The sequence below is a fragment of the Musca domestica genome, unplaced genomic scaffold (genome assembly GCF_030504385.1).
Source record: "Musca domestica strain aabys unplaced genomic scaffold, Musca_domestica.polishedcontigs.V.1.1 172, whole genome shotgun sequence".
NCBI lineage: Eukaryota > Metazoa > Arthropoda > Insecta > Diptera > Muscidae > Musca > Musca domestica.
Window position 1 is genome coordinate 1,070,569 of NW_026712232.1, and position 27,942 is coordinate 1,098,510.

At 37.5% G+C, this 27,942-nt stretch overlaps 2 protein-coding genes across 4 annotated transcripts in view; both read left to right on the forward strand.

Moving 5' to 3' along the window:
• The first annotated feature begins 1,457 nt into the window (after positions 1-1,457).
• LOC101901235 (uncharacterized) overlaps positions 1,458-27,942 on the forward strand; it is a 187,548-nt gene continuing 161,063 nt past the window's right edge. For 2 of the 3 annotated variants that reach the window (XR_009341914.1, XM_059120749.1), the window contains exons 1-10: positions 1,458-1,758; positions 1,861-1,978; positions 3,329-3,432; positions 3,500-3,614; positions 3,731-4,723; positions 4,778-4,893; positions 4,958-5,414; positions 5,510-5,709; positions 5,770-5,969; positions 8,630-9,053. Coding sequence is in view for 2 of the 3 variants with exons in the window: in XM_059120749.1 (XP_058976732.1) it covers positions 1,663-1,758; positions 1,861-1,978; positions 3,329-3,432; positions 3,500-3,614; positions 3,731-4,723; positions 4,778-4,893; positions 4,958-5,414; positions 5,510-5,709; positions 5,770-5,969; positions 8,630-9,053 (2,823 nt within the window). In the remaining variant the exon portion in view is untranslated. Of the gene's footprint in view, positions 1,759-1,860; positions 1,979-3,328; positions 3,433-3,499; positions 3,615-3,730; positions 4,724-4,777; positions 4,894-4,957; positions 5,415-5,509; positions 5,710-5,769; positions 5,970-8,629; positions 9,054-22,998; positions 23,103-23,165; positions 23,357-27,942 lie in introns of those variants that run through there. The other variant, XM_005177189.4, reaches the window with a different exon arrangement.
• On the forward strand, positions 12,234-17,774 carry LOC101901067 (fibroblast growth factor receptor homolog 1). Its single transcript, XM_005177188.4, has 2 exons — positions 12,234-16,427; positions 16,488-17,774. The coding sequence occupies exons 1-2, from the start codon at positions 13,779-13,781 to the stop codon at positions 17,061-17,063; spliced, it is 3,225 nt and encodes a 1,074-aa protein (XP_005177245.1). The 5' UTR covers positions 12,234-13,778; the 3' UTR covers positions 17,064-17,774.

Here is a 27,942-nt window from a genome sequence, read left to right on the forward strand (position 1 = left end):
AATCACTAAAAACATAACATCACAATAAAAGAAACACATCAAAAATTACAATAAAATAACGATATGAAATGTCAAAATGATAGAAATGGATAGAAAAAAAAATGGCACGATAAGCCACCGCACAGGGTTACATGCCATTTTCTTTGCATTTCTCTTTTTGCTTCTTCGGAATTTTTTATGATTTTGACATTTCATATCGTTTCTTTATTGTAATTTTTTATGCGTTTCTTTTATTGTGATTTTATGTTTTAGTGATTGAATTGTATAGTGAATTATATGAAAATTAATTGGAAGTATTAAAAAGTAAATAAAAGAAAGTTAAAATAAACGTTAATAATGCAATATTTAACACCTCAAAAACTTTTTCCATCACTTCTTCTTTAAATTCACACATTTAATTTCTTTATAAATATCTGTTACAAACAATTAGCTCTATACGAAATACTGAATTAAATAAAATGTCAGAAAAAATGCCATGTACTATTATCGTAAAATGCCACCGTGTAAAGGCAGTGTTGGAATGACGAGAATGGGCAAAACTCAACGGCGAGGGCCTGGATATGACGGCGTTAGACATAATTTAAAAATATGAAGAGAGTGATATCACATTTTTGAGGGCGTGTGGCTTAAAACGGAATTGAATTTGGCCTGTTCCAGTACTACAAGAATGTAAAAGTTTTTAATACGATAACCGATTTTTCCTTTATGATATCAAAGAAAATTGCAAAACTAGTAGATTCTTGCTTTTCTTTGTGGTATTATGTATTATGTTTTATAACAAATTTTTATATTTTATGAATAATTTTTTACCGCAAATTTCAATTTATATGTTTTCACACAACAAATAAAGAAGAATTGCACAGTGAAATCAAAAAAACAAAAGGAAACATTCCCACTCTGATTTTTCTGTAATTTACCTTGTCAAATTTGATTAAACATAAAAACTGGTTTTCATCTCTGATTAGTATTATACAATGGTTTTATGAATTGACATTTTGACAATGAGATGAAAATTTAGTGGAATTTCAAATAACCATATCGACTTCAGCATTTTCATCATTACACATTTTTATAGAACAACGAATTTATTCTCTGAGCTCATACGGCTACCTTTATAAATACAGTTTGTTTATCATGGAAACTTTTGACATTTGCCCACATATGCCCGGAAACAACAACAAACACACAGATGACAACAAAAACAGCTGAGCTACCAGTAGTAGCAGTTGAAATTTTGTAAATTTTCCGGAAATTGTGTGAACGTGCATAAACCGTACCTTATTTATTTCTCTGAAGGATCTCTAAGCAGCTGTTTATGTTTAGATGGGACCGATTTTCAAAACCCTGCAAGGGATTCATGTTTTCGATCCGGTGAACTCTGTGAACTCCAGCTCATGTCTGGCTTTCGACCTGCTAAGCCCTGAATGCCTTCTTTTTCGATCTGTTGGCCCCTTTAAAATTAATGTTTCTTATGATAAGAGAGTGAAGCGGTCGTGTATTTGTCGTTAATTAATAATTAAATTGGGCAAAAATAGTGAGAAAAAGAAGTTAAACCGTAGAATTCTTCGGTTTGGTGAGTCCTTGCAATTGAAAGTCTTTGATTCCCGAGTTGTAGCTGTATTTTTAACTGCCTGTTGCAAAAGTTTCGCGGCACTATAAATAATGTTTAAGCGTGCATTCAAAGTTGTACTACGGCCAGTTGTAAAAAACAATTTTGTTCTGTTACCCGAGAGCTATTATAAAGTGGTGTCCACATATGTAAGTATCACTCGCAAGTACAAGATTAAAGGTGACAACTGATAAGATTATTAAGATTATTCGATAAGATTAATAATATGAAACTCATTCTAATTTCGCAAGGACAATGGATGTCTTCAGTTGCAGTACGAAGCACGAACGCACTATGTATCTTGGGCCCCGGAAGGCAGCAGTAAAGACAACGAAATTGCTATAAACGCAAGAGTTGCCAAAGAGATTGGTGAGCACACTTTATACCAGCTAATAATAAATTTGGCACAAATCGCAAATCGCAATGTAGAAGCAGAGCAATATATTTTTATATCTTAATGTTTGCCTTGAAGAAACAGTGGTTATGTGCACGCATAAATATTCTGTAGGCAAGAATTAAATAATGTTTGCTTCTCAATGTTAACTCCTAAGGCCTGCATGGCATACATGTATTAACTTTACTATTAGGGTTAATTGTTAGGTCGCAATCCACAGATCAAACTTTTTTAGAAACTGTCATTATAATTGACACACGGACTAAAAAGTCGTGTCGCATGAGTTCTGATTTACTTTATTTCATTTCATATATTTGTATAACAAAATATCTAGTCTTTCGACCACAAGTCTATATTCTACAGTTTAATATTTGACATTAAAAAAAGTTGAGAAGCAACTCTCCAAACAAAACCATTAAGGGATTGGACCTACTCCATTGACAAAAACTTCTTACAATTACTGCTTATCAATTTAGAAATTTCTGGAGAAAATATCATAAACTATTTTATGTTTTATGGCCCTATGGCGTCCGCAACATATAGAAAATGTTGATCTCCTAATGAAATTTGTAAATACAAACATATAATATATGGTCCTTATTCTTGAATTATATTTGTTTTAGTTTTAGGTTTGCTTTAGATTTATGTATCTTCAGCCATATGACTACAGATGGAAGTATGGACAATATCGGCCCACTCCTTCTATTACCACCTCCACAAAGCGTTACAATTTTCAATAATTCAATATTTCTACCAACGCTAAATCTTCAAATTTGATACCTCCCCCACAAAGAGTCAACACTTTGTATAATAACATAACGACAGTTTTGACGATTTCCTTCTAACTTAGGATAAATATCGGTCGACTCCTAATAATTACAACTCGCACCAAATGCAAAAAAGGTGAAAATGTCTTTTGACGTCGGACAATGCTATACATGCAACAACATTAGATTCTAGTAGGCTAAATGAACATTTAATTAGTTTAAATGTTTTATTCTATTGCTCCCAAATCATTCTTTTAAGTGTACCTATTTTGGTAGAAGGGAAATCCCATTCAATTGTAAATCCAAATATACATGAACATCATTTACATTATATTTTTAAGTTTTAGAAAATAATAAAAATACAATAATAATTACAAATGCGGCGATGCAAGTGCAAAAACTTGAAGTTATGCACCTATATACGTGATTTTTATGGTTTGAAACGCATCATAGTTCCGAATTAAGTGTAGATCCACTGACCTTATAGTTCATTTACAACACTGTCGATCGTTATTGACGAACACATGTCCTAATTCATAGGCCTTTAATTTCTTTTAGGACTCAATGAAAATGATTTTGTAAAATGCACTTTAGTCGTGGATGTTCCCATTTTGCGAAATGTCTTCCTTACACCCGTTTCGAAAAAGGATTGGGAAATAATAGTAAGCTGCCTCACGAGAGTTAGTGCTGGAAACGCAAATTTAATGACCTTTCTTATTTTATTTTTAGGAGCTGAGTAGTGAACACATCTCGGATAGTGTTTTGGAGCAGACACGCATTGTCAATTCCAATCAAATTTTAATAGTTTGGGTAAATAAATCCATACAAGTAGCATTGACGGTGGGTAAGTGCAAAATAAGTTCTCCTTCGGGTCAAGTGTTCTCTTTTTGAAAAAGGCTTAACAGTACGAAAATTAAAACTAATCATAAATATGAACATCATTTTTATTGTGTCGTATAGATCGCTTGAAACCAAATCTTACTTATGGTAGAATTGACCATACAACACAATTGATTATATCGCCTGATGTTATCAGTAGTAACTCAAATGGAGCAACTGAAAGTATTCTGCGCAGTAAAACTGTCTCTAATGTGCCCAATGGCGATCAACGGGGCGTTTTCGAACAGGGGCTGTCCAAATCGTCGACCAGTAAACAATTTAAAAATAATCAGAATATAGCCAAATCTAGTCGGCACGACAAAATGGAACGTTTGAAGAAAGACTTGTGCAGAGAAGCAAGTAAATTTGTGGAGTTCAGAGTCATATCTGGGTCATGGTCGGATGACACACAAATATCGGACGTTTTCGTCAATGATATTAACTGGCCGCCTAATATGGACCCAATGTTAATTTACTGTCTTCGTACCATGGAGGATCGTGAATACTACGTTCGCATAAACTTGATTACTGCCGGCGAATTTCTGACAACAATTCACCCCACCATAGAGATAACTGCAAATCTGATGAAACTATTAGAATTGAAGGAATTGGAAAAGGTGGTTCTCAAACCGAAGCCAATGGTTGTCAATTTTGTTGAGAAAATTGAATTGTTCGCCAACAAGAAAACGCATTATAAGGTAGTAGAAAACGCTTTTAAACGTTTTGTAAAAGAAAAAACAGAAGAAACGCCCCTTTTATTGAACCAAAATGAAGTTGTACGATTAGAGGACGACCTCGTTGTAACGGTTGGCATACTACCGGAACACTTTCATTACTGCGCGGTCGATTCACAATTTCTAAAGGAAAGCAAAATATACGCTGCTGATGTGGTGCGAAATGTCGATGACATACTTTGCGTTAAACCCCCTGTTGAGACTCCGATCTTTTCTAAAGATGTTATAAAGCTTCGTGATTTCGATTTAAAAGTTGAAGATCTGATAAGTGAGTTGAGAAGAAACCTTTGTTTAGATTCTACAAATTCTGTTTTGCGGCAGGCGAATATTCTTTTGACAGGTAAGGTAAGAGACATATCTCACTGACAGTATTAACATTTTAGTGGTGTTTTAGGTTCTTCGGGTGCTGGGAAGACTGTTCTGGTTGAGCGTATACTTAATGAGTTGGTTCGCAAACCATACTTCTGTCATTTTGAAATATTTAACTGTACACGTAGCAAAGGGCGAAAGGTATGTTTGCTAAACAAAAACAACGCCCCGACCAATAAATTCTTCTGTTTTCTTTTACAAACAGGCCGAGTCTGTGCAAAAAGATTTGCGTACAGTTTTTACTACATGTATTCAAAAAGCGCCTTCAATTGTGGTTTTGGAAAACCTAGATGTCCTGGCTCATGCATCAGGTGATCAGGCAACACAAGACAACGAATACTTCAATAGAATAGCCGATGTTGTCCATCAACTTGTCGTTCAATATACAACGTCTCATCCAATTGCTGCTATAGCCACTGCCAACGAAGTGCATTCTCTCAATAAACGCGTATACTCGCCACGAGGCCGGCACCTTTTTCAAACAATTGTAAATCTGCCGGGATTAGAGAGGCAAGACCGGGAAGTGGTACTTAAGGAACTTTGTAGCCACATTGAAACTGACAAACTGGATTTTGAGCGGTACGCCCTTCTAACGGAGGGGTACAACAAAGGAGATTTAGTGCAATTTATTGAAAGAGCAATATTCTACGCATATCGTTTAAGTAATTATATTAAATTTATTTATTCATTCGAGTTATAAATGTGCAACAAAGCCTTTCTTTGAATTGTCCATTCATAATTTGTCGATATTTTGCAGGTAAAACCCGTCCGGTGCTCTCGAACGAACATTTGAAAAAGTCTTTGGAAAACACTAATTCCTATTGCCTAAGAGGAATAGAGAGTCATCAAACCACCGACCATACTTCTGATGTGGGTGATTCATGCGATGAAAATAATGTACACGGTTTAGAATCGGTAACCTCCGTTCTTGAAGAAGTTCTCATGTGGCCGTCAAGAGTAAGGAGTTAAACTTGCCAATTGAAATACCAACATTAACTTGTTAAATATTTATAATAGTATCCAAAAATATTTAACGAATCGCCTCTGCGTAACCAAGCAGGTGTACTTCTCTACGGGCCGCCTGGTACCGGAAAGACGTTTTTAGTCTCAAAACTTGCTAAAAAGTGGAACCTTCGAACAATATCTGTTAAAGGTCCGGAATTACTCGCAAAATATATTGGACAAAGTGAGGAGAACGTTCGCAACTTATTTAATAGGTAAGATTTTTCAAACATGAAGTAAGGCGATCACTAACAACATCACATTTACGAGTCCATATAAATATTATGCTAGTTGCATCCGTTTATGCCAATGTTTTTTTTTTATCTGAGTTTTCAGTTGGAGAGTGGAGTAAGCTCGTTTTTGTCATTCCAAATGTGCAAGTTGTTTTTGTTCATGTCGTTTCAGAAATTGAGTAATATATGCACCCTTATTATGGTTGGCGTTGTCGTAGGCGTTTAAGTGTCGTAGACGTAGTCGTAGGCGTTGTCGTAACTAGAAATGTTTGGTATTATGTACAATTTTCGACTACGACTTTTTTGTAATAGATATGAAAATGCAGGGTGCTCTGGAATAATAAACATTTTTTAAATTTACGAGCTACCCGGTTAAAAAAAAAATAAAAGCGTCAGTTTAAATGGTTGAATTAAAACGACGTTTAATTAAATATTGAAATATGTTAAGTCCTGGCAATTATTTAGCTGAGTATGAAGATGAGTATATTAAAAATGATTTAAACGTGAGGCGAAAAATAATGCGGGTTATTTGTGCTTACAGAGGGAAGCGCACAGACATCCTGGATTACCACAACCTGCTTCTGTTGCATATTTCGTGGTAGTCTGTTTACGCTTGGAGGAGTCAGTGTGCAGGGCTTTCTTGTCTTCACTAATTTCAAACCCTTCAAATAGTTCCTCCTCAGACTTCTGTTCACCAAGTGTTGGACGCTGTTGAATTCAAATTGCTTGGTTCCCTGCATTTACAATTGTCTATAATTGTAACATGCGTGATGCTGCTTCCTCCGTGTCGCTTAAAATGAACTGCTTGAAGGGCCCTCCACCTGTAGCACGACATTCTGCCTTATTATGAACTAGCGTCTTCCTCAATTTTATTCGGCCCAGACTTTCATACAAGCCTCGCCTGTTCGAACCGGCGGTCTTAGGATATTGAGTTTTGCACCAATTTTGTTCCATTCTTCCTTGATGTTAATTTTTTTCAAGCCATTGCTGTAAACTCTAGCCAAATTTTGATTCATTTGCAAGATCTGGATCATTTCGTCAAATTGTTCACAACGACTTAAAATCTAGAGAAAGCGAAATGCTAATAGATGTAACTTCATATATTCTTGTAATGTTGATATATGCTTCTTATTCAAATCCATTTTGTATATTATTCTGTTGTAATGTCAATTTGGAAAAACTTTTCTGTGTTGTCGGCAACAAAATCTCTAACGACTAATTTTGCAGTGTTTGTCGAATTAGAACGCGTCTTGTGGTACGAAAATTGTAACAGAATTTCATACAGAGTTGTAATTTCTCGCATACGACACACATAATACCAATTAGTCGTTACGACGCATCTACTTGCTATTTTCGATACGACTACGCCAGCCGTTTACAGCAATAAATTACATGGTGTATTTCGGTAACTTATGCCCCGTGAAATGGAGAATAATACCGATTAGAAAGATCTCATGTAACCCGTACTTAACACACTTGGGCAATTATTGAAAAGCCATCTATCTATTATAAACCACTATGAATGAAAATACTGATCTTCGAAGAGAAAATATGAATATCACCTGCCAATACAACCGTTTATAGTTTTAAAATCCTTTTAATTGTTCTGGTCATTCAGCTTCGGTAAACTATGCGGTCAAATCCCACATGTCCATCACTTGAGAAATCGATCCACACATATGACTTATCATTTTTTCTGCGTTTAATTCGACCAAAAGGACATATCGGACGTTTACAAATCCGTTATCCTCTTAGTTCCCAAAATATGGAAGATCTCTTATATTGGGACTGTTCCATTATTTGGCAGATGGACATCTTTCAATAGACTTTATTTAATTTTAAGCTCATCACCAATATAAGTACGATAAGTATTTCGTATTGTTGCAAACCGAAATCGTCATACAGAAAATCCATGGTTGCTGCGTTTATTTCTATTACTATTTTCTAAAGATGTGTCCGAGGACGGCATTCATCCTGCAATTGCTGATAGCATCTGCGACTGCATCGGTATGAATGCCACTCAGACCTGCCTGATAGGCATTTTGATCTAGAGTCGGTTGTCGTGTCTATAGACGTCGACGTTATGTGCAAGTCGCCATCGCCGTCGCTCCGATTCAAAAATGGTATTACGGTGGGAAAAGAAGCGACATCGACAGTTAAAAAAAATGGCAACGCTACCTGTTGTTGACAAAAAAGATAAAAAATTGTTTGTATTTTAAATATTAATTTCTTCTCTTTCGGAAAACATAAAAAATATAGTGAAAATTAATGTAATAAATGCTATACACCTCTGAGGAGTTAACTGAACTAGTATACATTATGTTTCGTAGAGCCGTTGTACTGGATTATTTACTCATTTACCACTGATTCGGCTATAATATGTTCTCAGTATGAAAATTGACAACGAGACAAAGGGAATATTGGAAAGTAGAATACAATGAATTGCATTCATGTTTAGTTTATTTAATATTGGAGATTATAACGTCCTCTGGCTACAATGCCCAGTTATTTTTCAATCTTGGCTCAATTAAACATGGACATTGGCATTATGGGTGATACAGCAAATTAAATTGGGGAAGAAGCATAACATAACCAATAGATAAATAGTACGTTAACTATTATCATATTATGTATCTTTACAGGGCACGGAGTGCGAAGCCATGTCTTCTTTTCTTTGACGAATTCGATAGCTTAGCACCCAAACGTGGCCACGATTCTACCGGCGTAACGGACCGCGTAGTGAATCAGTTGCTGACCGAGCTTGATGGTGTCGAAGGATTACAAGGTGTTACTGTGATTGCAGCAACATCTCGGCCCGAATTGTTGGATCCGGCATTACTTCGTTCCGGTCGTATTGACCGATTGGTTGAATGTACACTTCCCGACTTTTCTGCCCGCGTAGCAATTTTCGAAGCGTTATCCACAACATTAGCCCTTGATGAGTCAGTGGATTTCTCTTACTTCGCCGAGAGATCGGAAAATTATACTGGTGCTGATATTCAGAGCGTCCTAACATCTGCCAATATGATTGCCGTAAAAGAAGCTCTTGAAAAGTTTGGACAAGAGGTATGTACCCTAAAACATATTTTAAAACAAAAAACGTCAACCCCAGCAATTACATAATAAAATTTGCCTCAAGATATAATTCCATCTGCCACTGAACCACATTGTCGCTGCAAGCAAAATCATATGAGCCTCTAGGAAATATATATTTTTTTTACTAAACAATGACTGAAGGCGGCGGCTCCATCTTCATTACAGTTTACCGAAAAAGAGACTATTTTTCTAGTTTTACTACGTTTTCGGCATTCTAGTCGCTTAAAACCAATGGTACCACAGAATGTGTTTCCCAAACAAATGTCATATAAAATGTTGAAAACTGTGGCCTTTTTGTTTTAGATTAAAATTTCGCTTTATGCTACTATAACTCGACGAAGACCCTCATGCTTATTTTAGAAAATCTTTATCAGAATCAAATTCTTTACTCCATTTTATTCTTTATTAAATAAGCCACAGTATGAAACCAAAAACAAACAAGTAAGTAAAGGCTATAGTCGTGCGGGACCAACCATGTGATACCCTACAACACTACAACATGTTGGAAGCCCCCTTATCTACAAATCCATCTTGGAAGATTTCGTTTTTGAAATGATGTTATAGAACGCTGCCCAGATGTTGCCCTTATTTTTTTGACCGGGGCATCTGCCCCATATTTACGTACTTCGTAGTGTTATTAGGTATTCAAAACAATTTTTTTATGTAGGTTGTGGTCCATTTCGCAGCTAAATATAATCCAATGGTCATCCAAAATGCTAGACTTCTGCCCTGTCATTAACTTCTTTCTCAAGCAAAATTCCGTGCCGATTGGTTTTCAATTGTGATCTGTAGATCGACTGCAAAATCCGGAAATCCATTTGAACCATTAAATGTACATCTTCAATTTTGACCCTAACCCTACTCCCGCACGATAATTACGACGTGTATATGGGGTGTAGAAAAACTTTAGAAAATGTAAAATTTAAAATTGTAAGTTCAATTGAAATAATCAAAGGCGATAAAAAAATGACAAAAATTGAAAATTGTCATTTTTACGCGATTTTCTTAGATTTTATCCTTTTCTGGCAAGAGACCATTTCGAATTGATGAGAATTGTAAAAATCAGTCCTGCGGTTTTTGACTTATAAACAGAATAACAGAGATCTATTTCTGTTACATATACATTGTATGTATATTGGGATATATAGCAAATGTATCCCATATCTTGGCTATCAGAATCACTGTAATGGTCAGAAGTGACCTTTTAATGTATTTGGTGTTTGATTTTTTGACATAAAAGTTATGGTTTATTTTACCTGCTACATATTGTCCAATGACAGTCCAAAGTGGTAGGCTTCTGCTCAGCACTAAAGCCTAACTCTATACAAAATTCCGCGTCGGTTGGTGCACAATTGTGGCCCCTTAATATTTTGCGATTATCTCCAAAACCGATAAACTTTTATTCTGACTCTAACCCCACCTCCATTTTCAATGACGATCGGGCCACAAGTGCGACTTGTAGCGTGATTACAAATTAACATGGACAGATGGACGGACGGACATACATAGCTCGGTCAAATAGGAAGATCCATAAATAGTTTCCCATTTCGGGAACCAATATTCGAGGTGTTACATAATTTTTGTAATAATATTATAATGGGGTGAATTTAATAATGTATGACTCTTTAACAGCGTTACCTTAAATTCGAAGTAACTTCACCACTATGGTAAAATATTTTGTTCGTCTGTATTACCCTAATACGCCAGGTCCTTATCTTAAAATCTACCAAGTAATAACGTATTAAAATTGGTACTTTATTAAATTTCTACCTTTGTAATATTTTCCAATTACGAACATTCACATTTTTTATCTTTCATTTATATTTTCAAACACAAAAAAAAAAAAAAATAAATTGTTCAATTGTCAATGTTGAATTTGTTGAACTTTGAAATTTTGTACGCCCGACGTATTTGGATAACACTCATATAAATACATGTATATAAATTGTGAATACGTCAAATTTTAGATAACGCTGTACAGGGTTTTTACCATAGTGGGGAAGTTGAAGATTTGTGTACGATACATCGAATTGTAGATAACGCTGTACTGAACAAAAGTGTAGAGTAAAAATTTGTAAGTTCTCAGTACTAAATTTTTGGGTAAATGGACAACATTCGGTAAAATGTCGTTCCAATTATTACCAAATATCGAGTACGAAGACTTGCAATTTGTAAAAACTCACAAAGATTGCAATCGATGGTGCGAAAAATCTGCGATAGTTCATTAGTTTTTGGCGATATTCTTTTATGTAAAAATATTGGGAGAAAAGAGTCGGATAAACAAAAAACAACTTTTTGCATTTGTTATTGGTAAATTTGAAGATACAACACCCTAGCTTCAGGGTTGTGTTTTTTCCACTTTAATCATTCTGCCCATCACTATTTATGGTTTGTTACTGTGCGGAGCTTACATTTCGCATATGAATCCATGTTTTTTTTTTGTTTAAGATAATAATAGATAAAATCGAACTAGATAATTTGTTTAAGACAATTAAAAATGATAGAATCGAACGAACAAATCATTTATCTGCATGGGTTTTGTGTGACTTGTGCTTTGACATTAAAATACGTAGAATTTTTTAAGTTTTAACAATGGAATCGTTTGTCGAATATATTTAAATATAAAATATTCAAACCAAAAAATCTCAACACTTGCAGCATCGATGTTGGAATGTAAAAAGTTTAGTTTGTCAAACCGTATACTTAATCGATCGACGCGATATATAACAATATAATAGTAATATATAATAATTGTACAAATCATACGTTTTTGAATGCATATCCCGTTGTACACGTCGTATTCGACTTGAGTTCATTACAAGTTGTAAGCACATGAATGCATTTCATACCGGTGCAATTCCGATTCCAAACCTTCGAGTCGCATATCGATGGTTGTTTCGCTTGTATACTGTGATAAATATACCAAACGATGTCATTTTGCAGCAACATATTTTGTCTTTATACAAAGCAATTGGCGCTCTCAGCCTTGTTGGATTTTCTATACCTTTTGTCTTTGGGCACAGAAATGTGTGGTATTTGATCACCTATATATGCACAGTGACTTGGAAAGATTACCTATGGTCTTTTGGATTTCTATTGATCCTAACCACCAACTCAAATTGAATTAACGAAAACTCAACATAATTGGATTTTCGTCGTCTTTTTGACTATTATTCTGTAAGAAAATCATAGTTTTCATTAGAAGTGGACTCCGTGCGTAACAGACAGACAGACAGATATGCATATTCATGTAAGCAAACCATTTCTCAGAATTATTTTTATCGCTGCCGTTTCAACGAAGTAATCTTGCTATGCGGGCAAAGTGATATCCCAATAGTCTCTGCGTTATCTCGAGCCTTGTTCGGATTAGAACTTTTACACACACACACAACAATTTGTAAAATCAGGGGAAGAAATAAGTCACGTAACGGATATTTGTTATTGATATGCAGCGCGCGTACACGCAACACAAACAAAGAGACGAAACGAGACGAGACAAGACAAGAAGACACTGGGAACCAACAATGATCGCACTGAAGACGTCGGGTACCTGTTGGTTAGATCGAAGTGCTTGCAGAAAGTAAACAAACATTGTTAAATGTGCATAAATTATGGAAAATCTGGAAAATACGTGCCCTGATGATAGGACGTATTGAAAATGGACACAAAGCAAAACGCAACACCAAGCACCTAGCTGCCGCTCCTGCATGCATGTTTATTGGTTTTAGGATGTACTTGCATAAACGTGTTGAGCATTAGCCTGCCTATCTATCCGGAATGCAGTGTGTGCGTTGTTTGTGTTCTCTTCGAGCACATGCAGGTAATTCTTTGAGAGCCAGAAGGAAAACGTCATGGGGATGATATATTCCTCCTGGTCTCGAAGAACGTTTCTCGCTTGCGAGCGATTTGATTGGTCGCACAATCGGCAGTATGGTATTGGTGACGATCCAGTGACGTCGTGACGTCGTTTTGCCAGCCACTAGTGTCTTTCATTGATTATTGTCTTCTCTTGTACGTTCGTAGCTCGGAACCCAGTGGCAGTTAGAGTTTGAATACGTCGAAGTCGTTAGTTGCGAATGAACATCTAGCCGGAAAGGTCTCGATCGGAAAGACATACTTTTATTTTGGTTTGGACGCGTTGACTAAACAAAACCAAGTTAAATGCTGTGACTTGCTACCAAAATACACCACCACACAATCTACCAACACTTGAATACAAACAGCCAGTGAACGTTACAATCGAACCAAAATTGTTTTGCGCGAACTTGAAAAATAACAACGACCCAAAGATTTGATTTGGTGTCAGGTGTGTATACACCCTGTTCGATGGAATCCATTAACGCCTCGACTCTATAACGATCCTCAGCAGACGTCGACGAATGCCTATTTTTGCGTAAACGCTGTTACTAAAGTATCGATTTGGTGGGTGCCACATTCAGCAACGCTTGTCCAAGCTCATTACTAAGGCAAATCACATACTGTTTTGAATAAAATAGTCAGTTGCTATCGCAAAGCCAGCGACACAAGCCACCATTAGAGGAGGAAGCCATTCTACATAAGCACTCATACCACTGGATACGAGCAGCAATGTCGTCATTTTACTGACAAACCCACCTGAAGTGCTAGATAAAGTTTTTAATTCGATTTCCAAGCAACGGCCCTCGGACTCGGGCCAAGAAGAATCGCGCGACAATCATGAGAAACAAAGGCAGTCGTTCATCCGTAATGAAGCCAATAGTTCTATTATTTGCCGTGATAATAGTTTGTGAAGTAGATATCGGCAGTGCGAAAAGTGTCGGAACGAACAGTGCCGGATATGAGAAGAACATTCAGTTGGTGGCCAATGCGATGCAGTTCGCAGAAGTGAATCTCAACCAAACTGTAAATGTTGTTTGCCCCTTTGAACAACGTCGGTGGTATTATAACGAAACACCCGTTGCATATGCCGATCGAAATCTGAGTTTTGAGATGCTAGCCGCAGAACAACGAGGTGTCTACGGCTGCCTCACTGCACAAAAAGAAAATATAGACCGAGTTTGGGCGAACGTAACCATAATTGTCTGTGCGATTTCCTGTAAACATGATAACACATCCAACGTCGACAGCAAGGCGAATATTAATGCCGAAAGCATTCGGCACCTCAACGGCTATCCGAAATTTGAGAATAATAAGTTTTCCAGCGACGTCACCAAGCAAAGTGGAGACTACGTTACGTTCAGTTGCGTTCCACTAGCACCGTCGTCGGTGAACTTAACGTGGTTGGTGAACAACAGTCCGATTGATGTTGACAAATCGAAAGCGGCTTTCAAAAAATGGACACTTTCGATATCGAATCTCGATATCTCGGATTCGGGGACATATACATGCCAACTCTGCAACAATATCGGATGTGTGTACCGTTCAACGCTTTTACGTGTTGTTAAGGAAGATGCTGTGCGTCCTAAAATTGTCGTCAATGGTCTGAAGAATCAGTCAGTTCATATGGATGAAAACGTTACATTCGAATGTCATGTGGAGACAGTTGTCGAGACCCAAATCACTTGGCTGAAGCATGACACACCAATAAACGAAACACTAAAACCACTGGATGTGTTAAAAGATTCGAATATGAGAAGAATGGTGACGCAATTTGATACACCACACCTTCTGCGCCTTGGAAGTGTTCAAGAAGAGGACGAAGGTTGGTACACCTGCATTGCCACGAATTCTTTCGATGGTGCAATGGCAAGTGCCTACTTATGCGTGATTACGACTACAAAAGATGAGGCCGAGAATAAGGACGGCTCCGGAGAAATGACGCCGATACTCAATTCCCTGAATTTGGAACAGGCCGATACTGATGAGTCTTCAGATCACGAACTCGAACCCGACAACAGAACACCCGCAGACGAGTCTAAGCAAAGTCCTCCAGAATTCAAAAACGTAAAGAAGCTGATCCAACGACTTCACAAGCCAGCCGGTAGTTCTGTGCAACTGCTGTGCCCAGCTACTGGCAATCCGACCCCAAATATAACATGGACACTCAATGATACGGCCATAGAACGGCACATGGGGAAAGTCACATACAAAAAGTGGTCTATGCAAATGGATGATGCCATAACTAAGGATTCGGGCGTGTACAAGTGTAGGATCTGCAATGTGCACGGGTGCATAGAGCACTCGACAAAGATAACTATAATTGATCGGCTGCGCTCCTCGCCGATAATAAGCGACAAATTTCCGCAAAATCAAACTGCGCTCGTCTATAGCAGCACAACGCTGGAATGCAGAGTCGTATCCGACCTGGAGCCATTCATTTACTGGCTGAAGTATGTCAAGAAAAACGAGTCTATTGAGTATCTGGAGAAGATAGCGCAAAATTTCGACGTCCACCAGAGCACGAACAAAACAAACGACATAATAGTACTGAATCTGGGGCAGGACAAGTCGAACATTCTAAATTTTTCTAGAGTTACACACGACGACGAGGGTTGGTATTCCTGTGTAGCAGCCACCTCGTTGGGGCTGACTGTGGCGAGTGCGTACCTTAAAGTCGTTGATAAACTCCCACTGAGGGACGGGTTGCAGCGCAGTCATCCCGCATGGATTACAACAGTGGGGGCGGTTGTCGTCTTGCTTTTCCTGCTCGGAACGGTTTTCATCATCTACGTGCTGCGCAACTTGAAGCAGGAAAAACTTCTGAAGCAACGAATCGAAACCGTTCACCAGTGGACGAAGAAGGTGATCATTTACAAGCCACCGCCATCGGATGGGAGCACATGCGACCTACAAATGCCCGTTATAAAAATTGAGAAACAGCGCACAACCTTTACAACTTCCACGAATTCCGATCCCAACCAAGGCTTCAACGAATATGAGTTTCCCCTGGATTCAAATTGGGAAATACCGCGCAGTCAGTTGTCCCTGGGATCAACACTTGGGGAGGGTGCGTTTGGTCGGGTCGTTATGGCGCAAGCCAGTGGACTCACCCGGGCTCCTGCCAATAATAACGTCAGCACAATTGTGGCCGTTAAAATGGTAAAAGAGGAACACACTGATGCCGACATGGCAAGTTTGGTGCGCGAAATGGAAGTCATGAAGATGATCGGGAAGCACATCAACATTATAAACCTGCTGGGTTGCTGCAGTCAAAATGGGCCTCTGTGGGTCATAGTGGAATTCGCACCTCATGGCAATCTTAAAGACTTCCTCAAGAAGAACCGGCCGAACTCGGTATGGGGCAGTTGCAGTTTAAAAGAAAGAGATAGTGATTACTTGGAGGAAACGCCGGTGCTAACGGAAAAGCAGCTGACGTCGTTCGCATTCCAAATAGCACGTGGCATGGAATATCTAGCCTCAAGACGAGTAAGTAAGCATCATCAATGCAACGCGCCTCTCTCTAACGTAATGTTGTTCTATTTCTAGTGTATTCACCGCGATTTGGCGGCGCGAAATGTTTTGGTCAGCGATGACTACGTCATGAAAATAGCCGACTTTGGTCTTGCTCGGGATATTCAAGATACAGACTACTACCGGAAAAACACCAATGGTAGGCTGCCCATAAAGTGGATGGCTCCTGAATCACTTCAGGAAAAGTTTTACGACTCCCAATCTGACGTCTGGTCTTACGGCGTACTCTTGTGGGAAATTCTAACGTATGGCGAACAACCATACCCAAACATCATGTCAGCGGAGGAGTTATATAGCTATTTGATAACCGGCCAACGCATGGAGAAGCCGCCACGCTGCTCCCTCAATATTTACATGTTGATGAGACAGTGTTGGCATTTCGACTCGAATGCCAGACCCACATTCTCGGAAATTGTCGAGAATCTGGACAAAATCCTTCAACTGTCGAGCACAATGCCGCATGAGGAATATTTGGATCTATCGATGCCCATGCTCGAGACCCCCCCTTCTTCTAGCGATGAAGAGTCCGAGAGTGAGACATTCCTGGAATCGCCGTCTGCCCGATATCAATACACATATAAATTCAAATGAACCAATCGTGACGCACTTTTCTTAATGACGCTAACATAAAACAGTGAAAAGACCTAAGCCTCCATGTGTATCGAAAATATAGAACTTCTTCCTGTCAAGAACGACAATAGGGCGGCCGATTATTCAGATTGCATCAGGGCCGTATGTCCGACAGAGGCAACACACATAGTTGGCGGATGTTGATGTTACCAAAAATGACGCTTAAATGTCCACAATTCAACGCATTGTATATTAGAATACTCACTACATTATATAGCATTACCGATAAGACTTTCTAGACACGACAAGGCTATTTTTCTACTTTACGATTCTATTAATAAGATATATTGATTGTTAATTTATTTTAAGGTGCCATGAAAACAAATCTCGATCAAGCAAGTAGTACACGTCTTGCTGGCAATAACTTTTCTGGGATGTACTCGTATGTGTCATTACGCAGACATTCACACAATTACTGAACTACTTGCAAATAAATTATTTTAATATTAAGGTACAAAGTGTAAAAGGAATAAAACGGAAGCTTTAAACGAATTATACGCGAGACATCTAAAATAATCCCGTCGATTGTAAATATCGAATACTCAAATGTATATTGTAGACGACGGAAATGGGTCCAGCCTCTTTCATTTCGCCACTGAGAGTGCAACGCTATTTTAACGTAGAATAATAACTTTGAATAAATAAACTTTTAAAATGAATTATTGACATAAATCAGAGCTTATTGAAAGCGTAATATATAACCTCGGCCAAAGGGTGTCAATGACTTGAACGAATTGTAAACATTACAGCGCTACCTAGAATTCGACATAGTGCACATAAATATTTAACTTCCCCACAATGATAAAATTTTTTGTACGCTCATATTGCCCAAATACGCCAGGTCCATATCTTAGAATCTACCAAATAAAAGAGGTTGGAAAAATTGATGCCTTTTCTAATTCACCCAGTTGTAATATTTTCCAATTACAAACATTCTTTTCCATGTTCAAAACACAAGGAAACATTGTTCAATTGTCAATGTTGAAAATCCCCGCTGCGAGCAAAGAACCAAGTGTGTCTTATGTTACCACTTTATTTCTCCAGACATTTGTACTAGTTCAGATGTCAACAATTTGCGAGTAGAGTTTGGTTAGGGACACTGATTCTAGTGTATTTCTAATGACAGTGTCAACAGTTTGTTTTTCATTGTCACTAAAATCTATTTAAAATATAATAAAAATGTGTATATAACATTTTTATGTCACTTGCGATCTACAGATCGCATCAAAACAAATCGTTTTTTTGGAAATTAATTCGTTTTGTTTTTTTTTTTTGTTAAAAAGTTGATTATTCTTTAAATATATAAAAAAAACAAGTACAGTCGAGCGGGGCCGACCGTTGAATACCCTACAACACTATAATAAACGATACAGTTTATATAGGCGAGATACTCGAAAGAATTCCACAAGATATTGTGACAAATATTAAAAGGAAACCATCAGGTTTCGTTCTCTAATTTTCGAATAATAGCAACTTAAACTAATTTGCTCATTTCCAATTTATTGGTAGATGTTGCACTTAAATGGTCTTCCTAGATCTGGAACCAATATTTCCCAAAGACCTATAATTTCTTAGAAGTGGCAAAAGATTAGCATTTATTATTGGTTTTTGACTGAAACGCATCTATATGAGATACAGACATTTGACTATATTCGTTAACGAAATAGTCAGAAGTGCGTCTTTCCTGTATTTGTGAATTCTCGAAAAAGTCTCTGGAATGGACATTTTCGTATTTTGTCTACAAAAGTTGGCAAACTATTTCACACATTGAATATTTTTGGATGGCCATCCAAAACTGCTTGGCTTTTGCAATGTCCGGTAACCCCCTTTCAAATGTGCGTGAGGATCGGGCGATAATTACGGCCTGCCGACAATTTTGCAGTTTTTTGGTCCATTTCAACCCCTAAATATACGGCGATCATCTCCAAAAAGAGTAGGCTTCTATTCTGACCCTCATCTTATCCCCATGCAAAATTCCGTAAGGATCGGGCCATAAATGCGATCTGTATATGATATCCTGATATCCTAAATACTTAGTTTTGTTAGCTGTAGAAATATTACCAAATGTTTAATTCAAAATGAAAATATGCCAAAAATATGACAAAATTGAAAAAATATGAGAAAATGTTAGAAAATCAATATTTTCATCTTTAGAGAGATATTTTTATGCGATTTTTAGACGTTTTTTCTTTCCTGCCAAGAGGTCATTCTGAATTAATGAGAACTGTCGAAATCAGTTCAGCCGTTCTCGACATATAAGAGATCTTTCAAGCATATCTTCTTTGATAAACATATATATCGCACATATTTTGCTATATATCCGATTTGTTGGATGTTAACATCAATGTAAAGGTCAAAAGTAACCTTGTCATGGCTTTGTGATTTCGCCGGGATTTAAAATATTCGCGGTTTAATGAAAAATTTTGAATTCTTCAACACAAAATATATGGTCTATTTTACCCTAAATATTATCCGATGACCACCCAAATTGGTAGGCTTCTTCTCCGCCCTAAACTCTAGCTACATGCGAAATTCCGCGTCGATTGGTCTATAATTGCGACCTGTATAGCTACTGCAAAATCCGAAATTTTTTCAGTTTTTGGTCCACTTCAACCCCTAAACATTTGGCGATCATCTCAAAAAGAAATAGGGTTCTATTCTGGCCCGACCCCGACCTCCATTCCAAATTTCGTAAAGATCGGGCCATAATTGCGACCTGTAGAGTGATTACAAATTAACATGGACAGACGGACGGACATACATAGCTAGATCGACTCAGCTCGGCGAGCTAGGATGATCCATATATACTTTCCTATGTGGGAAACCAATATTTCGTGTTACATAATTTTTGGCCCAATCAAACTTATAATACCCCCAACACATAGTGTTGTAGGGTATAATGAATAGAAGGAATTATAAAAGACTTAAAAAATATATTGTATAAAAACAGAAGTTTGCAGTGCAGACGGTGGAGGTTTTGTGAATGATTTCGTGGAAAATTAACATTGCGGAAGAAGGTCTAGACGTCTGACCTTTCTGAGCGGAATATGTTAACGAGAAATGTCGACCCGTGGAATTTATTTGCATAGAACAGAACTACGAAAAGTTGGACTGGATTTTGGAAAAGTATGAGGTAGTCGAACTAGATATAAATATCGATGGAATTCCACTGTTCAAAAACTCTCGGGTGCTATTGTGGCCAATTCTTTGCAGAATCGTCAACATTCTGTAGAAAACAAAACCGTTTGTTGTTGTATTAAATTTAATTAAATATAGTTTGCAGATTGAACTGTGCCGTATTTTATTTTTGTTAAATAATACATGTATTAAAAATGTAACGTTTTAAAATACTTACTCTATTACAAGCATTTTCCTAAAAAATTCAAATGACTATTGGGTTCAAATGTTTCCATATCATCTCAAAAGACCTCATCGTCTTCTAGTGTTTATATGGTTCAAATGTCTACATATAGCTCAAGAACTACTTAGTCAATATAGTCATGGACTACTGGTACTTCTCCTATGACAAGCCTATGCTAAATGTCCATAGGAAATTACATTGGTGTGGGTATACTTTTGCACTAGTACTGGTGACATTGTCACACTACAATTTTACTAAAGATGCTCGCTGCAGGGATGTTCAACTTGGAAATTTTGTACGCCCGACGTATTTGGTTAATATTCATATAATTACTTGTGTTTACGAATTTTAGGTAACGCTGTAAATATTAATTTTGTATCACTTTGTTCACAAACAAAAATATTTTAACCTTTATTCCATTTTGAATAAGAAATCAGAATTTTCCATACTTTACTCGAGTTTTTGAATTTTCATCAACCTGATAACTAGAGAGTAAAGCCAGAAGTGGAGCATGTTCGAGCTTCGCGTACCAAATGTATGCTTGTATTGTATTGTATGTTCTGCAAAGTAAATCACTGTGATCGTTACTGAATGTGTATTAAAGCTTAGTCGTACATGTATATATGAGCTATATCTTTATCCTAATCGATTTCCACAAAATTTGTATGATTTAAAAATGCAACATTAATGCAAAAACGAAGCTAGGTTGGTGCATAAATGGCATGAAATTGAAGGGAATTTTCTAGGAACCATTGGTTAAGGAGAAATACCTATTGGTTTTTTATTGGAGAAATACCTTTGGAAGGGGTATGCGGTATCTTGTACTAAATATCGTAGTGAGTTGAAACCGGGTTAAATTGTGCATGACAATTATATCCAAATTTGAACCGACTATTACTAATTATAATAGGGTTCGTGCCCATGCCAAACAAATGAACAATGCAACACTTTATCTCACTTGGAAAATAAATGCGATCTGTACTTTGATTACAAAAATATGGGCTACTTTGATTACAACAGGCGGACAGACAGACGTGCATAGATCGATACAGAAAGTGGTTCAATGAAGATTTCCAAAGTAACAATGGGCCTATTTCGTCTCCATCATTGTGTTACAAACAAATGCACTGTATCACGATGAGATGTGGAGTGTCAACAATGAGAAAAGGACAATAGTCCTATGTGGTACACCACAGAATGTCGAGCAGAGGTGTTTCACGCAACAAATTTGTGCTTGCATAGTGTACGAGTACATATAGTGCATTTTTGAGGAATTCAATTGCTTATAAAAGTCACAGAGTTATTTCTAGGCTTTGCATGTTGCTCTTGCACCGAAAATTACTGAAGCTTAGTTTAAACAATTTTTATCGAAAGCGGTACAACATTTACGATTTCATATGACACGACTGAACGTTTTGTTGAGTTCCTCTTCTGGTTTGCAAAGTTTTCAGCATCAACTAATCTGTCTAAATCGTTTCATATTGGCGAGTATTAGGAAATCGTATTATTGAATTGCAAATGTCAATACAAATTGCAACGACTGCACCATTGTGAACGAAATAGATGGGGGTGGATTCCAATGACGGTATTGACACTAATGGTTGACAACATCGATGAGCGCATTAGTTTAGTGCTATTCATACCTGCCTGATAGACTTCTAGAGACTTTTTCTCTTATATCGTTGGATCTACTTCTCTAGATCATGCAGTGGTAATATCCAAGGAGGTACTGAACTCTCATCTGCTGACTTACGGCATTCTCATTTCCGCAGTATATGTGTTGAAGATTGTGGCTGGAGAATGCGGCAAGCTCCGCGATATAAATGTTCCACCTGAAATTGCGTGTAATGCTGAAGGAAACCAAGTCAATAACATCCTCATTTACCAGAATGTGGAGCAATTAATCCGCTCTGTCAACGCTGATTCCCTCCGGTCGTTAGCTACGACGCAATGTCACAATTTAAAAATACCCTAGTTCCAGACAGTTATCTCCTTCCATAAGCGGGCTAAAGTCGGGCAAATAAAGTGTTTCATAACTATTAACCAGCGGAATCTACCGATTGAGCACCTCTACCTCGGCAGTATCACACAACATACATTACATGGACAAAACTTTAATGATCTTAATTGAGTGGCCGCCCCTGCATGTACTCGGCTCGAAGAAATCCCAACGGATTTTTTCAAGCATTATGTACATGAGACGAACGAAATAAGTTTAGTTCGGCATTTTTCGAAATCTGGTTCTGTCGATATTTCTGAAAAATATTCCGTTCACAATCAGTTGCTGGTTGAACCGAACTTCAGCGATATTGAGACATTTTTCTTCTTCCGAATTGAGATATCCCCGCGAATACTCCAAATGGGAGGGCGTGTGGCTCGTGACGTGTGGACAGGTTCGAGGTACAATCACATTATGATGGGATTTAAATGTCAGTTCTAAATATTGCCGTTCAATTGCAGTGGCTGTACTAGGTTAAGCTTTTATACAAATATATGTACTTGTCAGTATGTAACGTTAAATCTTTTTTAATATAGAAAATCCCCGACAGAATTTTGATAAAACAGACCCATCTGCTTGAGGCCTTCAATTCAACTAGACCTTCACTCAGCAAGTCTGACGTCGAGCGGTATCAGAAAACGTAAGTTCGAGATTCACCATGTGAACGAAGTTGTCATATAAATTTTCTTTGCTCTATTTTCAGCTATGCCAGGTTTACTAACAAGGAAAAGTCTTCCCGAGATTTTGTCTCAAAACGCGCCACTCTGGCCTGAATAATCTACAAGACAAAGATCAACACATAATCTAAGAAAAGAAGAAAAGAGGATATTTTGTTACATTTTCAATAAAGTTCAATAAGTACCTGGTGACTGGTTTATTTAGTTTTTCCCTTTACATTTTATCTTTTCATTTCACTGTCGAACTTTTGGAATTTTTTGTTTTCCTCGACGTTAATTTAGTTACGTTTTGACTAGAAAACTGTATAGGAATGCCTTGTTAAGTGTGCTTTGCCTTTTCGACGTCATATCTCCAATTTGAGGAATGTTGATGTGGAACACAATGAGATTGGCCAACACATGGGGTAAGTGCACGATTCAGATTTGGAGATCATGGAAACCAACATGAATTGCATCTTTTGCACGACACTCATCTTTGCTCAACACTTTCCATCCAATACTTAGCCCAGTTGAAGACATTATCCCCATTGAAATTCCATTAGTTTCGCATTTGCTGTCACTCTCTGGGTCGTCTTTTTCATACCCATCGATTGTCTGCCATTTCCGAACATCATTCCAATATTAATCTGCACTGTTCGCTGCATGTAATCATCTTTTCACATCATGCATCTCAATATACATATATTACTTAATTGGGCGTAAAGAATTTTAAATGGAAAAATAATCATTCTCGTTTCTGGTTAAGCATTTGCAGAGGTGGTTGTGGGAATCAGAATCATTTTTCCACCGAGGACAGCATGGCTTGCTGCCCGGCTTTACGAGAAAGCAAACACGGGCGTAGAGAGACAGACGTTTTCGCTTTGGGCTGCAGGAGCATAAGTACAAGGTGGAAATTTCAATTAACTCACATTCCCCATTATTCTGTGGGCTTAGGGCTGTCCGTCCTGCTGCCATACGTTGCTGTGACACTGTTACATAGCTGCGGAGCTTACACAAAGGTGAACTTTGTATTATGCTCCATTGCAGATAATGAGTTGTTGTTTTTGTTTCGAATTTAAGGATGAAGCTCGGTGATTGGGGGGAAAGGGAACATGGGCCCAACTTAGCCTGAGTTGGTATTTGTTTTTGTCGAATGCGCCAAGTCGAGCAGTTTATGTTCGAGGCCTCTACTCCAAATTTTTCCTTTCTTATATTTGTACTTCTTTTTTCTATTATTTAATTTTTGAATTTTTATAGCAGACGAAACTAGCAAAGGGCACTTACTCAACTTCAATTTCATGAAAAAGAAAAAGTAGAAGACATAATTACCGAAAGTACAACTCGTTCAAGTGGCTGGTTGGCTGATGGAAATTGTTTTGCATCCCTATTTTGAATACGCACAAATGCTAATTATTCTTCGTAAAGCTTATCCAAAAGTTTATGATGTAAAGGCTGCAGATTGTTGCAAATGTTGTTGAGGGAAATTCAATCAACGCCCTTGCGGTGCACAGTGCTGCGCGACCATATAAAGGGGGTCGGTATCGAAGAAATTGAGATCGAATTGAAATTTTATATGCGCATCAAATCTGCTGAAGAATCAAGTTTTAATAACAAAAGCTGGGGTCTTACTCTAACCGTCACTATATCGCTGCAATTTAAACAAGCTGCGAGAACTTTGTCCAAGGTGTCTGCACAACATTGATTCGACTAGACGCTACTTAAATTCAAACAACAAATTGTAGTTACATTGGGCGATTGTTCAGTGCATAAACTCATACATGAAGGATGCGTTTTAGAGGTCGGATTGTTTTACTAGAATAATAAATATTTGTAATTTGTAATGCTGTATACCTTTAGATAAAAGAAACAAAACTCTAATTACATTTTGGTCAATTGGTGTAATTCTTAAATCGGGTGAAACATTGCTTTTGTGTCCGTAGTCGTCACCACTTGACTTGTTCGTTGGCATGACATGTTCCCATTGACCTGCATATAAATGAAATAACTAAACAAATAAGTACTTCGCTTTTTAATGCTTTCAAGTCCATGCCGACCTAAGGACCGCTGTTATCCCCTAGTCAGCAGGTCAGCCGTACTCGCGTTAAAGGTGGATAAACACTCAAGATTCATTTTATTTGTGAATAAAAATCATATTTTTAAACTATTTGTTGGTTGTTTATAATGTCCAGAATGCATGTTTTCGGTCCACATGTCGACTTTGAGAAAATAAATTTTTGCAGGAGACGGCATCAACAAAAACAAAAAAAAAAAAAAACTGAATAATGATAAATGTTTTGAAATAATATTCCTTTGACAGTTCTTTAATATTTTGAAAATACCCTGTTGAAAATTTGTAAAGTTAAACATTGGTACGACTCCTTTAAATTTACGCCTCCATTAGGTGTGTCTGGTTACTTTTCCAGCAGGAATTGTCCAGTAACTTCTTTCTGAGAGAGTAAGGTAGTTTTATTCTCTTTTGCAAGGAAAATGCGAAAAGTAAACAGACGGTATTCCTGCAGAAGCTTGCAACTAATCAGCTGATTTGTCAAAACAAACCAATTTGTCCCCCATAAGGAGAATTAAAACAAAGGAAGCAATACTCATTTTACAAGTTTTTTAAATAAAAATGTTGGAAATAGTCGTTTATTTTCTTATTGCATATTAACATTTATGTTTTTCACATTTTGTAAAGTTGTTCTCCAAAAACTATTAGTCTTGCTAATTCCAAAAAAATATTTTCAAATTGAAAGCACAAAAAGAAATAAACAAACCATAGAAAACATCTGATTGAATGTCGATGAATGAGAAGAAGAAGAGTTGCAAGTGATTGCAAGAAGAAATTTTTCCAGCAAGAATTTGCAAACTCTCACTGAAAGAACTGTCAAAATTTCTCTCTCCAACCGCTCTCTTTTGCAGAACTTTTGGGTTAACAGACGACTTCCAGTAACAATTTGTAACAATTGTTACAAACTTTAGGGTAACCAGACACACCTATTGTTGCTTTCTTAAGTACGAGTACATGCATTGCCTAGCTGGCGATGAAGGACCCCCACTGACAAAGTGTAATTTGTGTAATCGAATATTCAACGAAATTGTTCCCTAAAATAGGTGGTAACATCTTCGAAATTAAAATTAGTTATAAAAAATCTAATTTATTGGAGTATTAAGACATGCCTGGCTTTTACAAAGGGCAGGACAACTGATATTTGTCTTTTTGAAGTAGACGTGTCGACAACTGCAAAGTCAACAATGAAAAACTTATATCTTGTTTATTTTCTGCTTCCTTATTGCTGTTTATACCCTACACCACACCATGATGCAGAGCATAATGTCTTTGTGCATTTGTTTGTAACGTGTAAACGGAAACGAGATAGATCCATAGTTCCGTTTGATGATTTTCATTGAATCACATTTGCACAGTTCGTTTGCATGGCCCAAGGATCAGCCCTATTGAAATTGATAATAATCGGTCCAAAGTTAGATGTAGTTCTTCATACATATATCTTCATCCGATTTCACCTTCATTGTGCACCAAATGGGTAATTTATGCTAACGTCAGATATTGAAAATCGGTTCAGATGTAGCGTTAGTCCTAACATAACAATGGTATTTGGTACAAGATATCGGATATAGCTTAAAATTATCTTTTCCAAATTTTTTTGGAGATCGGAATTTAGCTTATTTGGTGAAAATCGATGCAGACAACATGCACTCTGTAGCAGTGATATTTGGTACGAGGGGTCACAACAGCATGCAAATTGTTCCAGATATTACTTCCATGTAATTCCGAATTCAAGCCACTCTTAAGACGTATAACCATAATTGTTGGTCTGATCAATACAAAGGTTTATTTGATACGGGTACTTCATAGCGGTGTGGGGTGGTAGTAAAATGTGTATGTGGTAGTAAAACACAACTCTGACTCAAGGTGGACACAGGTCGCTGCTGACGCATTTTTCTAGTATTTGTGCCCATTTTATCAGATATCATTACCTTTTTTTTAGGTGACCTATATTCAGTCATGCTCCCAAAACGCCATTGACATTGCATATGGTTGCGGGTTCTACTAGCTACATTTTCTAATTCCAACGTGGATCCCCAACTTTTGATAATTATGTTCTGTTGAGTTCTGCGAAATCCATTTAATTACCCAAATATAGTTCAAAACATAGATGCCTCCTTTGCAACGCCTTCCCTCTCTCTATTTATTGTCGGTTGGTCAAAAACCCATGCATAGAATCAATAGAATAACAATGCTTATTGATTGCTCGTCGGAGGAACAAACGGGTCTTTGGGATAAACATATTTTATAAATGCCATTGCTCTCGTCCTCAATCACAGCACAGCACAGCACAGCACAGCACAGCACACTGTGATCTCAGACAAAACTGACTTCGCGACATGGTGTCTGCTGGTGGCAATGTAGTGCGGCTTGCAAGGAAAACGGAAATATAATCGCTACTTTTACAAGTTCTGCTATTTCCGTTTGCTATCTCGGGCGAGAGCATAGATACCGAAGTTGTTGAAAGTTTTAGAAAACACAGGAACTTTATCCGTTTGTATCGTCACCGACCCGACAACTAAATTAACTGCTGTTTACGAAACTTGTGGTTTGGTGAACAGCAATGGGGGAGGCAAAGGCCTCGAATAAAAATTGGCTTGCATAATTCGCGGTGCACGGATTGCAAAGCTGTTTAAATCTCGTCTTAATTAAGCCCCATCCAATCCAGCAACTTGATGAATTGTGAAGTGGAATTGCACCAATTTTGGATGCGAGTTTCCACAGCTTCAGACCCAGCTTGAGCTGGCCGAAATTTGTTCCAA